This window comes from Phaseolus vulgaris, chromosome 8, assembly GCF_051622355.1.
Source record: "Phaseolus vulgaris cultivar YP4 chromosome 8, ASM5162235v1, whole genome shotgun sequence".
In the NCBI taxonomy this organism is placed as follows: domain Eukaryota; kingdom Viridiplantae; phylum Streptophyta; class Magnoliopsida; order Fabales; family Fabaceae; genus Phaseolus; species Phaseolus vulgaris.
Genome location: NC_143505.1, coordinates 3,100,402 through 3,116,313, shown reverse-complemented (window position 1 = coordinate 3,116,313; position 15,912 = coordinate 3,100,402). Strand labels below are relative to the sequence as shown.

General features: G+C 31.0%; 2 protein-coding genes across 3 annotated transcripts; both read left to right on the top strand.

The window, feature by feature from the left end:
* Nucleotides 1–8,665: 8,665 nt before the first annotated feature.
* Nucleotides 8,666–9,420, top strand: LOC137824011 (EID1-like F-box protein 2). The gene has a single exon (XM_068629424.2). It carries the CDS (start codon nucleotides 8,666–8,668, stop codon nucleotides 9,410–9,412), a length of 747 nt encoding a protein of 248 aa, XP_068485525.1. The 3' UTR covers nucleotides 9,413–9,420.
* On the top strand, nucleotides 9,291–14,981 carry LOC137824010 (UDP-glycosyltransferase 83A1). Of its 2 annotated transcripts, XM_090293969.1 has the most exons (3): nucleotides 9,291–9,430; nucleotides 12,831–13,234; nucleotides 13,947–14,981. In XM_090293969.1, the coding sequence occupies exons 1-3, from the start codon at nucleotides 9,420–9,422 to the stop codon at nucleotides 14,792–14,794; spliced, it is 1,263 nt and encodes a 420-aa protein (XP_090150095.1). In that variant the 5' UTR covers nucleotides 9,291–9,419; the 3' UTR covers nucleotides 14,795–14,981. The 2 variants fall into 2 exon arrangements, with proteins under 2 accessions (XP_090150095.1, XP_068485523.1); XM_068629422.2 differs by lacking the exon at nucleotides 9,291–9,430 and having other exon boundaries at nucleotides 9,437–13,234.
* The last annotated feature ends 931 nt before the right edge of the window (nucleotides 14,982–15,912 follow it).

Sequence of the window (15,912 nt, the reverse complement as noted above, 5' to 3'; positions counted from 1 at the left end):
CTTAAATTTTCTGCTTTGTGAGTTGACTGTATTAGGATATTAGGCGAAGAGGAGAGAAAAACGGCGACGACTGGAGTTTGGGAAGAAGGAAAGCGAAAGTCATTGATGAAATCAAAGTCTAATTAAGCGAACTCATTACGCGTGTTCATAAGGTTAATTATTGGATTTAGGGTTTAGGTTTTCTTTGATGTTGATGTGATTGATGCATGCATGTGTGGTTGGATTATTTGATATACGTCCAAGTGAAGGATAAATTGGAGTAGTTGAAGGATGATGATAATCGTAAGACCGAGATGTGTCTAACAGAAATTATAAAAATGTTATACCAACAAATCTCTCCCGCAGATAGGTTTTTACTTTTTTGTTTATACCTCTTTAAACATTTTTTCATCCTATGACTTTGTAAATTTTCTACAAGTTTTAGGACATTGCAAGACTTTGATGCTGATGTACCCTCTGAAAGAGAGAGCAAGCTACTTGATTTCGTGGAGCTCAAAAGGTGTTTAAACACTTACTTGATACAGAACATTAAAGAAGCTCTCCACGGTATGCACACATATGATCTTTGAATCTTTCTTATCCAATATGGTTATCCTCTGTAAAAATTGAATGCAATTATTGTACGCAATTATGGTACGTTATTGTATGCAATTAATTTGATGATGATAGAATCTCATTATTAGTTAATTACTACATAATTAGCTTGTAAGTTGGAGAGAGAAAGTCTCCATACATGCATGTGTGGTTTGATTATTTGATCATATACGTAATTATTGAATGCAATTATTGTACGTTATTGTTTCATTATTGAATGCAATTATTGTACGCAATAATTACTTCACTATTGTGGTTTGATTATTTGATCATATATACATGTGACATAGCTTCAAGAACTAATTCCACCGTATATTAGAAATGCGAGGCCAAATTCATCCCTTTTAATGTACTGGAAGATTCAATGAGCTTATCTTATTATCAGAGAAAGGCGAACGAAATGGGGATAGTCCATATGATCTGGTTGTCTAATGGTAGTTTTGAATCTGACTAATTTCTTCTATTGTAATTGCATTCTTCTTAAAGATATATTGTCCCAAGAGGAATTTCATTGCTAAGATTAAGTTAGACAAAATCACGAGGAACTAAGTTTAACCTTTAGTTTTAAGTTTGTTGTATAATATGTACTTTGTGATTGTTAAGTGGGCTCTTATTTATCCGGTTGCATCTAGTGGCCTGTTCTTAGCTTCATATTATACTTGCTATCTCATATCAGAAAGACTTAGTTATATCAGCAATTGGCTAGATATACTTGTGCAATAACATGAGTTTTGGTTATTTAGAATAAAAATAGTCAGTGTAACGTTATCTAGCCACATTTGTAAGACCGAGATGTGTCTAACATATATTGTAGAATTGTTAGACCAACAAATCTCTCCCACAGATAGGTATTCACTTTTTTGTTTTTACCTCTTAAACTTTCTTTCATCCTATGACTCTGTAAATTTTCTACTAATTTTAGGACATTGCAAAACTTTGATGTTGATGGACCGTCTGAAAGGGAGAACAAGGCACTTGATGTCGTGGAGCTTGAAATGCGTTTAAACACCTACTTGATGCAGAACATTGAAGAAGCTCTCCATGGTATGCACACATATGATCTTTGAATATTTATTGTACACAATTAATTTAATGATGATAGAATCTTATTATTAGTGAATCACTACATAGCTTCTAAGTTGGAGAGGGAAAGTCTCCACACATGCATGTGTGGTTTGATTATTTGATCATATACGTAATCATTGAACGCAATTATTGTACGTTATTGTTTCATTGTTGAATGCAATTATTGTACGTTATTGAAATCCAATTTTGGAGTTGTTGTTTTGAAGCTTAACTGTTTCACTGAAGTTTAATATTTTCTCGTGCTTGATTCTTCCATACATTTATCTGCACTTTCTCCATCATTTTCAAGAATTGTTTAGTTATTGATTTTCTGTTTAAATTGCTATTTTCTTTTGAATACGGTAAAGATACAACTTTGAGGATTATTGTTATTCTCTTTGTTCTTGTCTCATTTTTTAAGTTTGTTGTATAATATGTACCTTGTGCTTGTGTTTGTTAAATGAACTCTTATTTATCCAGTTGCATCTAATGGCCTGTTCTTAGCTTCATATTATACTTGCTATCTCATATCAGAAAGACTTAGTTATATCAACAATTGACTATATATACTTATGAAATAACATGAGTTTGGGTTATTAAGAATAAAAATAGTCAGTGTAATGATATCTAACCACATTTGAAGAAGCTATCCACGGTATGCACATCACTTCACTTTAGGTTATGATCTTTGAATATTTTTGACCCAATATGGTTATCTTATGTAACAATTTGTCATGCTATTATAATTTTCTAGTTACATGAAAAAGTAGTGAAAGTTGATTTTCTGTTACTGTTTTGTGTTGATAAAGGCGAGGAAATATGTTGGTGAGAAGGAGACCTACATCAGAAACACGCTTGCTTACCAACATAACAATTTCGTCAAACTGGGAGTCACAACATTAGTGGGATTGGCTTTATTTATGTGACATCCCTGAAAATGATGTGATAGTATAAAAAATTGGATATGAATATGCAGTTTTCGAAATTGTGAAAGAGGAATTAGGATTTTGGAGAGGAGAGTGAAGAGGAGAGGAGTAGGAGAATTTATCTCATACTAATATAATCAACCCATAACATAATTAGTTATTCATCATTAACTACTCAGATATCAGTTAAAAGTGTCAATAATCTACTACAAGAAAACAAGCAATTAGTTTCCAAATACTTACCAACTATAGACATTGATATCGTCGGACAAAATGACGTAAAACCCACGCAAAATGACATTCGACGCAATACGGACGCACTTATGGATTTAATTATTTTTTTTTAAATCCAGTTTGCGTCGGCCACGACCCACACATATACGTCGGCCACGGCCACTCATGTTTATATTTTAGGATTTTAAATTATTTATTTAAATTTATTTAATGTATTACATTATAAGAAATATTTTAATATTTAATTCTTTATTGTATTTATTTTAAAATTATTTATTTAATATTATAATAAATTATTTAAATTAAATTTATTAAATTAATTAAGTGTTTGATTTAAAATTAATTGAGTAAAAGAAAATATGTATTTAAATTATTTAAATGTTATATAAAATATTTTATTATTTTAAAGATTATTTATTTTAAATTTATTTGATTTATATATTGTCATAAATAAATTAAACAATATAGATTATTATTTGTTATATATTTTAAAATAACTTTTTGTTATATAAATGAAATGAATTATTTTTGTTGTATAAATTGAATTTAATTGTTTTGTATAAATTAAAGAATTTTTTTTTTATAAATTATATACCGTTGATTATACATTAAATTTATTTATTTGTTGTATAAATTTAAAATAAAATAAATTAAATTTTTGAAAATTTTAATATAATTTTTATTAAATTATATTTAAGCTACATATTTAAGAAAATGTTCACGTGTCCCGCATTAATAATATTAATAATAAGTATAATAAAAATCATAATATGACAAAAGAACTTGTTTGGTGTAGTGGTTAAAGCTTCTTTAGTCACTGGAGGACTTGGTTTTGAGTCTTGTCACTGCAGTTTGCTTGTGCGTCCACTCAAATGATTTGTCTTTATAATACAAGGTTATTAGAAACAAAATTTGAGAATATAGAAAATATACCAAAATATATGAATATGAGTCTATTTAGAATTTGATTTGATTTTATTAAGATTCTTATTTTGGGGAGTTTTGGAAGTTATAAAGTAACATTTGAATTATTTTCTAGGTAGTGTGATTTTCTTTCCTTGTATTGTTTTCTATTTTACCTTATGTGATAGACTCTTTCTACGGCTATATTAAAATAATTGAAACTAGGGTAACATCAAAATTCTCCTCCTTTCATTACTATTAAAAACTGACTTAAATAGAAGTTGTATGGGCCCAACTGGCCTTACATTGTTCCCTAAACTTTCTAATAACACCTAATTAATTACATAATGTAGTCTTTCATCCATTTGGGCTTAACAATCTGACGTTTGGGCCTATTATTGTTGGGCTCTGTTGTATCCTTATGACTAAAATTTTCATATCCATTTTTCTGTTTTTTCTTGAATATTTGCTTTAAATCCTTCAATAATTTATAGATATTTGTTGTCCAAAGAAGTATTTCATTAATCGTAATCTGAGTATCTTTATATGACTAATGGAGTGGTTAAACTTTTCAAGAATAAACAAATAACTTTATAAATATATTGTAAGAAAAAGAAAAATTATAGTTGCACAAATAAACAAATCTATGAAGATAATTTATAACAAAGAAAATTATATTTTCCACATTCAAATTATTGACAAATTCCAATGCAGAATGAGGTGGAGCTATGTGTGATTGGAGTAGGACGAGATCAAGAGTTTCTTCATTTTGAATGAGGCAAATCATACTATTGATGGTAATATCTTACATTAATTTGTTACTGAACTTAAGTTTATTATTATAAAAATTACTCTATTTATTAATTAAAATTTATGGTTAATGTAATTTTAAGATAATTGTTGTAAAAATTTATAAATTTATTATATATAATAGCTTGGGGATTAAATGAACTATCATACACTATTAATACTTTTCACTTTAGCAAAACATAAATAAATACACACACATAATATCAATAACTTTAAACATTTGAGCATTAACTCTTTCAACCAGAATTAGTCAATCCCAAAATTCAGCTGTTTTAAATGTCTTTAACCTTTGTAGGTGGTGTCCCAAAACCGGAAGATCGAGTAGCCGACAGAAGACATGACAAAGCGGTCTCTCTGTCAAAGTTTCACATTGTGAGGACTGCAGATTAATTAAATTAATTTTAATTAAGGATTATAAAAGTATGATTAAAAAATGATTGCCTATTCTAATCTTCATAAAATACAAAGTTCAATACAAAAATATGAATAAAGGATATATCATGGTAAAAGGAGTTATAATTCTAAATTCAGGACTATATAAAATTTCAGCTAACTTGACCGTTGGAAATATTTCATTTTAGATTTTTTTTTAAAAAAAATAGTTGATATAGAATATTCGATTTCATAAATTTTAAGAACATGGTGTATTTTTTTTACTATAATATTAAAATAATGGTAAAGTTTATAATGTTTCACGTATGTTAGCATCTTCGTTACATATATTTTTGTTAGCAGAATCAATTGTTGGAGATCCCACATCGACTAGAGATTAGAGCCTTTCATTGTATATAAGTGGATGCAAACTTCAACCCTATGAGTTGGTTTTATGGGGTTGAGTTAGGCTTAAAGTCCACTTCGTAACATCTACTACTTCATTTTTTAATAATTTTTTTTTATTATAATGGTCAAAACACTATTATTTTTTTTTCTTTTGAGTTCATTGGTTTACAATTTTTTTATAGCATGCTATAGATATACAAAAGATAACAAATTGTCTGTTTTGGAATACTTGTTTTCCTTCCAAAATAATATTAATTCCTTGGCAGACATGTTTAATAATATTTCAAAATTCAAATTTTATTTATAATATTAATAAAGTTTTATTATATTATATTATAAAGTATCCTCCAACTTTGTTCATAATTAATATCTATCAAAACATCACACTATTAAAAATTAATTTATTTTCATCTATGAAAAACATACATGTCACATTAAAAATTGACTTAAGAGTTTAAATCCGAAAGGGTTAGAAATAATTTGGATAGGAAGATAGTTTTTTGAAATGCAATTATGCATCTCCATATTGATTCAGCCAATTTTTTTCCAAAATAAAGTAATTTATTACTTAATTATTAAAATAAATAAATTTCTAAAAAAATATTTATATAGATAAATCGTATTAAATTAAAATAATTTTAATAAAAAAATTATATCAAAATAACACGATTTTAGTAAAATTATATTAAGGTTAAACAACTTCAATTGTTAAATAAAGTTATATTAGAATTAGTTGAAATCTAATTAAAATCGTATCAAAGTAATAATTAATTTTAATTTTTTAAATTTTTTAGCTATTTGTAAAATCATCATTCACGAGTAAAAAATCGATTGAGGCATCAATACGAAAAAAAAATGTGATTGAAATATGATAAGCTAGATAAAACTAAGAACAAAATTGATGAGTTTGACAAAAAGGAAAAAGAGAAGCATTGACGAGACACATGGCATAATGGGTTCATAACAAACTTCAGAGGAACCTTGAATTTTTCCGACAAAGAAATCTTTCTGTTTATCCTTATCGATCAAGACAAGACAAGGTTGTTGGTGGCGTGCTTCTGGCACACCACATTTTACGAAAATGACCCTTCATTGTCTACATGGCATGTGGGCCCCACCTCCTACCTCTCTCCGGTGACACCTAAAGTGGCGGTGACGTCACATGACACGTTTCGCCTCATGAATGGACACTGATTTGTGAATTGCACCAGTATCGTGATTATCCTGAAATGTATAACTAATACTGTTATAAATCATCACATATGCATCAATCCCATCCTTGCACTTGTACGCTTGCAACTTCCTCTCTTGTTGTTGCCACTGCTGCAACTTTCACTGTTGTTCTGTTCTATGCATCTCTTTACCAAATTGCCCCTGCTCAGAGGTGAACTTCACCATTTTTTTTCTAGGGTTTGGAGGCTTTGCCGAAAGCGGGTTAAGCAAGCTTGGGTAAGGAAAATATTTATCTCCTTCTCTATGTCCTTTTAGCTGTGAAATTCTCAAATTCAGGTTTTGATTTGTATTTGTTTTTCTTTTTGAAGTTTCTCGTTTGTGAGGGAATTTCTGCCTTGGGGGTGGATTTGAACACCATTTTATGTCTAATAACTTGGTATTCTAGTTTGTTAGGTTGGGGGCTTAGATGTATGTAAGAGCACATTTTGATGTGATAAAGTGTGAATCATTGCTCTGGCACTTGGATACATTCAGTAAATTCATCAAAACCTGGTTAAAAAGATAGGGATTGCAGTTGCCCTTGATGCAGTTCTACAATTAGCTATTACGTGGTCTTCTGTTCTCCCACCCTCTCTGCATATTTGATTGCTTGAATATATACAATATGACTAATGAACTTCTTTCTTTTCCATATTCCACGATAATTCCCTAGGCACCCTATTTACACACTTTTCATATCACCGGAAACCATGTCTGTCCTTTTATAGTTTTATTCCTCTAATATCTCCTTTTATAGTTTTATTCCTATAATATCTTTCCATTAATCATCATTATCACTCTTCAACGTTCATAGCAAGTGTATTGATTTCATAGTTGATCAGTTAGACATAAATAAAATATAATTAATCTTCTATACTGTCAATATCATCTGATTCTTTGCTCAATTACCCTTTCCCATAAGTACTTAGTATGACTATAAGCTTAATCTTGCTATTGTTTGTACTTGTAAAGTCACTCTTATTATTAGACAGGGGTATAAGTACTCCCGAACTTATCCGATGTTAGAGTTACAATCTTGTTAAATAGTTGTGGTATATTTTATGTCTGTTTCCTTAACCCATTTGTATCTCAATAGTTACTACGTTTTCTGACTATTTAGTCATTATTCATTCTCTTCTTTGCTTTTTTTACCTCAGACTCCTGTATTCCACTAAAAGAAGTATAATTTTGATCACCCTTCGTGTCTGTTTGGTTTAGCCAATCATGGTGAAATAAAATTCTGTCATTCTTTAAGTAGCTTGTCAGATTAGCAATTCCACTTATCCTTGTATATTGTTCTATGAATATAACAGTACAAGTTTACCTTCTTTGTTCATAATGCATTTCACTTCGTTCATGTCATCTTTCTTTTTTTATACCTATAACAAGTACATAATTCTTTCCTTGGAAATCTAAGGATTTGGTATAATCTGTCAAGTGCCCAAACCTACACTTCCTTTATATGTATGTGTGTTTTCAATTTTCAGGTTTTTACCCAGGGACTGTGCTTTATAGCTCTCCCTTTTAACCTTAACATTATATTCCATGCTATCTCTCACCACACTACCTACAAATTTTAGCGCTTGGTCCAAAGCCTCTTGATTTATTGAGTGTCTCTTTTGATACCTTTCTGATCCCTTTTAGTCATCTTGTTCCACATGTAGTGAGCAAAATAAGAACATGTTATTTTTGTAATTATGATAAAAACATATGAACTGAAAATGGCAAAAAGAAACACTCTAATTTGCAGCCTTCATTTTCAGTTTGGAGACAGAGAAATATTTTATGGATTGCATGACTAGAAGTAATCGAAATAACTGTTCATTGGAAATCAACTCCATACCAAAGCATTGGAAGGAGAAGAGAATTTCTTGTATTCTTTTCTTGAGCTAACTCTGGAGTAACATAGAAAGCAACTTGTTTAGGTTAATTCCTTATTGTAAGTTATTTGCTTTAAATGTATAATTATAAATTTGTTGTTTGAATTGTTTAGTATTGGCTTCATCTGCTGGCTTGATTTCTCCTCATTACTAAGAAGTGTTTAATTAAGAAAATGGTATTTAGAATTTGTCAACTTTTATGATTACATAGAGTTGTAATGAACTGATAATTTTTCTTTTTAGTTTTTCTAGGTGAAGAAAATGATCCTCACAAAGCAGTACCGATGCATACACTCGACTAGTTGTCAATGTACCAAAGGGCATTTAATGGAAGATGTGATATTCTTAGTATTTCATAATTTGAATTGGAATCCCAAGCTAATTGCTACTCTATCATGTGTGTGTAAATGGTTTGATGATCTTGCTAAGCGAGTTCTATGGAAAGAGTTTTGTCGAACAAGAGCTCCAAAGATGCTGCAGGATCTGCAATCTAATGGGAGCCACATCGTTGATGGGAACTGGAGAGCCTTAGGGAAGCTGCTAATATACTGTTCAGGATGCACAAAAGGTGGCTTGTTCAATAGCATTCAGATCCCTGGTCACTTTGTTTATCAAACTCGATTTTCTAGAACATCAGGAAAGAGCTTTCTTTTGCCTCAATGCAGAACTGATGTTTTGTACGTGTCTGATCCCTGTGAGCATCTTGACCAGGGAGAAGAAGGAGATGTAGGATTCTTCCGTGGAATTTTTAAGTCATTTGCTACCTCAAAGGTCAGAAAGATTCTTATTAATAAAGGTGCCAAGCTTCATCCAAGTGAAGTTTGCCCTTATTGTAAGGCAAAGTTGTGGAGCATGCTGCAAGCTGAAATGATTCCTCAAAGTGCTAGTCTCAGATTGGGTTCTTATGATGATTGTATTGAGTATTACGTGTGCCTCAACGGCCATATGCTTGGGATATGTACTCTGTTACCACTGTCCGATTCAGAAGACGCATCTGAATTGCGATAACACCTAAATGATTCTCAGGTAATTTTGTTTCTGTAAAATCATAATTTATTTTACTCTCGTGTTTACGTTAGCTGTTTACATTTCAGTATAAACTGGAAATAAGGTTTGAAATGTGAATTAGTAATTGTGATAATTGGTTTTCATTGAGAACTGAACCCACTTATAATGCCATTAGGTGGAATTTAATTGGATGTTTTACTTGTAGTTAATATTTATTCTTTACTTTTAAAATTGAAATAATATTTCGTAAAATGAGATTATAAAGTATATAATTTGATTGTGTTAATATTTAAACAGATAATAAATAAGAAATTTAACATTATTTGTAAAAAACATGAGAATAAAAATTGTATTTCAACATCTGTAGTGAATGTGTGACTCATACTCGTCGGCAAAACCTTGTGGTGAGCCTCATTGTTAGTAAAATGATGAGACATAGGCAATGTTTTCAGTGAAGATGTATGTTGAGTTGCCTGAGTGTGTGCTGTTAAATATCCAAAAACAAATTTCAAAAAAAAAAAAACTAAAAAATTGAGATATTTCAGGGATACCTCAACACTTATACAAGACACTACAAGGCTCCATCACACTTAAAACAGGCATGAAAAGCAATCTTTCATAATTAACTACTCAACACATAAGACTCTTACCTCTACCTTCGCACTCTAGTTACAAATAAGCTCGACTACACCCCTTAATCTATAGAGACTGTGCTCATCCGCTGGTATACCACACGCACACCTACCCTTTTTTATTTTTTATACGGACAAGAGGTTTGAGATACTAATCAGAGTAAGAAAAACACGCTAAAACGTATCTTCGCAGTTACCCATGACCAAGCCTTCAATTGTTGTGCCACCATGAAAATTTCACCGTGATCTATATTACCATTTCTAAAAATCTTCTTATTCATTTGCTTCCACAATTCTCTACAATCGTTGTCCACACACATAGCCAGATTTGATTGTAGGGATGGCAATGCGAGCTGGCCCATCCCGCATAGGCTCGCCCTGCATAGAATATGCAGATTGGTTTTTCTAGCCCGCCCCGTATAAGGATTGGCCCGTGGGCCTGAGCTCGTGTCAGCCCGCATAAGAAATGTTGATATTATTCTCACGGGACATGCGTAGCAAAATGTATTAGGGTTTAGGGTCTCGTGATTGTTCAATTCGGTTCTCAGACATTTTACTTCAGATCCAACCTTGCCAGTTCTGATTCAAAAGGGTAAGACCTGGAATAGAAAATGTCATGAAAATACAATACAAAAGATGAGAATCCATATGAAATGCAGTATGCAGAATACAATAGAAAAAATTTGTGTCTTCAAATGGCGCATGCAGACACAGTTGCAATTTATGATTCTTCTGCAAACACAGTTGCGAATAAAAACCCCAATTTAAGCTTTTGGGAGAATAACGAAACCCTAATCCTCCATTCTGAAAACATTGATTTTGGACAAACTGTGAATCGTTCAGAAGTTTCGTATTAGTGACACAGTTGCCAAAATGGTGAAAATGAGTAAAGGAAAAGGAGAGAAGGGAGGGACGAAAGGGTTGTGATTAGGGTTTGGGAGAAAAGAGAGTTTGAGAGAGAGAGAATCAGAGAGAGAAGGAAAACGAAACGGAATGAGAGAGAGAAAAAATTGACTTTTAAAGAGTTCTACGTGGCATGTTCTTGTTGGTTCATGTGTGTTGTGTTGATTGGTGGAATTTTTTATACTTTTAGTATTAAATGTTTTTGAATTTTTTTTTCCAAAATTTGTGTGGAGAGGACACGTGTTTAAACTTACCCTGAGAGTCCTCTCCATTTGTAATATGTATAGATGCCTCCTTAATTAATGAAAGATCATGACCAATGAATCTTGTTAGTTAATCTATTGATTATATTCAATGATGGAGATTCTAAAGTCTTGAAATTATATTTTTCTTGAAAATTATGAAGTTCAACCTAGAAAGTTGAAAATAGTATTTTCAAGGTATTTTGAAAATGCGACAAACATTAATTATCCATGATCTCTCTATAAAGAAGTTTTCTTCTCATTACCTAAATAAAACAAGTGAGAATAGCAACATAGAGAGTTTATATCCACCGTAATGAGATCAAAATTCCCAATGAGAGACTAGAAAAATATTGTATTTCATTATCGTATTTCTCAAGTTAAAAATTCTAAGTATTATTATTCTATTTTCTTTTATTGAATTATTGTTTTTGTAAGTGTCTATTTTATATCTATACCGAATAGAGAGAATTTGTTCTGATTTTCCGAACACTTCTTTACTTTAAAAGAAGGTGGAGTATAAATATTCGATCAAACACTCTTAAAAAATTAAATTCAAAAGTATTTTTTTTAATATGAAGGATGGGTACTATCTTAAAAAATGTATTGTTAAATATATGTTGCAAACTTTAATCTTCTTCCCATTCTAAACTAATAATTGCGAGAAAAATAAATTATTATTATTTTTATTATTTTTTTTTTAAAGAAAGTTTGAAAGTTGAAAATATCAGCCCACCTCTTTGTTATTGCTATTTTGTTTATTAAAGTTCATTGCATTTTTTGAACTGATATCCAACATGTTTTTCTCGATTAGATGTGAACCAATATTATTTTTTATTGATGTAACTACAGTTATTTTAATTCATCTTAATTGAGGTTATTTTTACAATTTATTGATTGAATTTTTTTAATAACTTTTCAATCAATTTCTACTGAAAAATATTTCTTGATAAAAAAAATTCTCATTCAAAACAAAAAAAAATCTAACAAACTATTGATAAAAAAATAAACTACAACAAATGTTAATTATTGCCAACATCAAGATAAAACATTAATTATTGCCAACATCTTCAAAATTTGTCAAATTGAGAACATTTGAAAATAAAGGAGGTTTGAAGGGTGTTGAAATATTAACATCCTGAATAGTAAAAATACACATTTTATACTTCAATAAATTAATATATATATTTTTTTAATTTAAAAATATTATTATGTTATTATAAACAATATTTTTACTGTGTCAACAAAACTTTTTTGACACTGAAAAGAGTCAATACCTCGATTAAACCAAGACTTCGATGAGATGGTTTGAAAACAAGAAAAAGAAACAAAATTCCAAGCATTCTAAAACCCCACAAGTAATGTTTTCATAAATGTTATTAATTATTTTTCGTAAAGCGTAAAAGTTTGTTGAGACCACAAATATAAAGTAGAGCAGAAGAAAAACGTAATAATTTTGTGAAGGTTCTGAGAAATCCAAGTTCAAGTCTTGAAGGAAGCAAAAGCAACAGTGAGTCACAGTGTTCATCTCCAGTGAAAGCCAATTTTGAATGAGATGGGAATCCCTCACTTTCTACTGATTCCATATCCAAGTGTAGGACATGTGAATCCCCTTATGCAGTTGTCTCATGTTCTTGCCAGACATGGCTGCAAGATCACTTTTTTAAACACAGAGTTCAACCACAAACGAGCAAATACAGGAGGTGATGATGAACTGGACAACCCCAAGGAACCCCAGATAAAGTTTGTGACGCTCCCAGATGGTTTGGGCCCTGAAGATGACAGAAATGATCCCAAGAAAGTTATTTTCTCACTCAAAACTCACATGCCTGATATGCTTCCCAAACTCATTCAAGATATCAATGCATTGCATGTTAACAATAAGATCACTTGCATTGTTGTCACAATCAATATGGGTTGGGCCCTCGAAGTTGGTCACAAATTGGGAATTAAAGGAGCTCTTTTGTGGCCTGCATCTGCCACTTCGTTGGCCACATGTGATTGCATTCCAAAGTTGATTCATGATGGAATCCTAGATTCAGATGGTAAACCTTTTCAACTGCAGATTAGGAGTTTCTATTGTATGATAGTTTTGTCAACTTATTATGTTAGTGATTGATGGGGTTATGCATGTGACTTTGGTTGAGCGAGCTATTTTATTATGACTAAGAGATACTAATGATTGAGTTATAATCTCTCATGTTTCTATGATGTTTCCTCTGTAACTCTATGACTTTGAGAATTTTTTCTAGTGTATTGCTTGTTTTTCTTCTTGATTCCTATTGTTCTTTAATTTGTTTGTGATGTTTGTTTGGAACGTTATTGATGTTTGTTTAGTTAGGTGAACTTGCGTTAAATTGACAATCGAGATTTATAATAGCAAGATGTAACCAGATAATTATAGATTTGTTTTCAAATACACAGTTAATGCTTTGAAAAACTCTAGTACTTTCATGTCAACAAAATTTAGAGTATGATTACAGCTTAACTCCAAATAGTTTGAAGGAACAGAAGGAAACTCTATCCACAAATTCACACACATTCTGAGCACATGAATTTGCTGTTCCACCACCGTTTTACTTATTTACTATTGCATGTACCCATATCAGATTAAAGCAATGCTCAATTTTTTAACGTTTCACTAACTTTTGTGTTAAGTGTTACTTCTAAAAGCATTGAAGTTAGGAGAATCAAGCCACGGTTAAGATGCTGAGAAAATTTTATATGTAACTTTACCTCATCCTTTATGCTTTGCAGGAAACCCTGTTGAAAAGAAAGAAATTCAACTCTACCCAAATATGCCAATGATGGACACAGCAAACTTTCCATGGTGTGGCCTAGATAAGACTGTCATTCATCATATTGCACAAGAGATGCAGACTGTTAAGTTAGGAGAATGGTGGCTTTGCAACACAGCATATAATCTTGAGCCTGCTGCATTTTCCATATCACCACGGTTCCTACCTATTGGTCCATTGATGGCAACTGACAGCAACAAAAGTTCACTCTGCCAAGGAGACACAACTTGCTTAGATTGGCTAGATCATCAGCCACCTCAATCTGTTATATATGTTGCCTTTGGTAGTGCGGGAGTTATTGATGAAAAACAATTCAAGGAATTGGGTCTTGGACTTGATTTACTTAACAAGCCTTTTCTTTGGGTTGTGAATCCTTGTAACAATAACAGGGAAAACACTTCACACTCTGATGAATTCCATGGAAGTAAAGGCAGAATTGTGAACTGGGCACCACAGAAGAAGATATTGAACCACCCTGCCATAGCTTGCTTCGTTAGTCACTGTGGTTGGAATTCTAGCATAGAAGGTGTATGTGGTGGCGTCCCTTTCTTGTGTTGGCCATTAGTAAAGGATCAGTTTGTTAACAAGTCATATATTTGTGATGTGTGGAAAGTTGGACTGAGATTAGATAAGGATGAGAATGGATTAGTATCGAAGGGAGAGATAAAGAAGAAGGTGGAGCAACTGCTTGCTGATGAAGGCATAAAAGCAAGGTCGTTGAAACTGAAGGAATTGACCCTGAATAACGTAGTAGAAGGTGGTCACTCTTCAAAGAATCTGAAAAGCTTTATCAGCTGGGCAGAGTAATAATGCTTTATAGTTTGGAAATTGTTGAACTATAGTTACTAATAATGTCCATCCTGTTAGCATAAAAACTATGTTGTCTTTAGCATCTTTAACATATTAAAAGTTAACTCCCATTTCCATGGTACACAGGATTGGTGTTAAATGTACTGCAAAACTTTTCTAAATTGTTAATTGTTATTCTTGATAATAATCTTCCGATAAGTGAATATGGTTTGAAATGATTTTGGGGAAAATGTTAATCCTAATGATAGTGGGTGCATAGAAGAAGAAGAAGAAGAAGACCAGTGAGGGATCAAATAGTTTCGAAAGACAGTGTTCTTTGCTGTTTCTCAATTTTTTGGAAATATGGTCACATGAGTTGTTAAAATGAGAGCATATTTGAAGTCTTCTGGCTTATTGAAACACTATATCAAGATAAGTAAGTTTGATCTATGACAAAATCATACAGCAATTCAAATCTTGATAAAAATTGTTTATGTATGTATTGGTAGATGGTGTGGAAAGTATGTTGATTTTAAAATGAGTCTTAACAAAGTTTGAAAAGCTGAAAAATAAAGATGACAAAACGGACTGACTCAGCGGGTGGTTTACTTTTTGAACCTGTGATTAGTCCGATCCACCTAATTCACCAATTTGGCGGGTCGCAGACAAGGTGACCATCACCCTGCTTTGCTCTTTATACATAATACATAAAATTGAAGTATTCTTAATATTTATTTTATTTTTTATTAATTTCATTCATTGAAGTATTCTTAATATTTATTTTATTTTTATTTTTTATACAAAATTTGATTCATATTTATTTTATTTTTTATTCTTTATACATAATTTGATTCATATTTATTTTATTTTTTATTCTTTATTTATGGAAGTATTCTTAATATTTATTTTATTTTATTTTCTTAGATATTAAACATTCTTTCATTAAAATATTAAAATTTATGTTTAATTTCCTTTTAAAAAAATTTAATTAGATAATTTTGCAAGTTATGTAACTTCACGTTGGCAAAGATGTTATCATTTTTATGTAATTTTATGTAATTTCAATTTTTTTTAGAAAATGTATTTCATGAGTCTTCTAGTTCTTCAATAAATTCATGAAGTTTAGGAAACATATA

Coding starts and splice junctions, on each gene's coding strand:
- LOC137824011 (XM_068629424.2), top strand. CDS start 8,666: ATGATCCTCACAAAGCAGTACCGATGCATACACTCGACTAGTTGTCAA.
- LOC137824010 (XM_068629422.2), top strand. CDS start 12,745: ATGGGAATCCCTCACTTTCTACTGATTCCATATCCAAGTGTAGGACAT. Junction 13,235..13,946: donor TGGAATCCTAGATTCAGATG/GTAAACCTTTTC, acceptor TATGCTTTGCAG/GAAACCCTGTTGAAAAGAAA.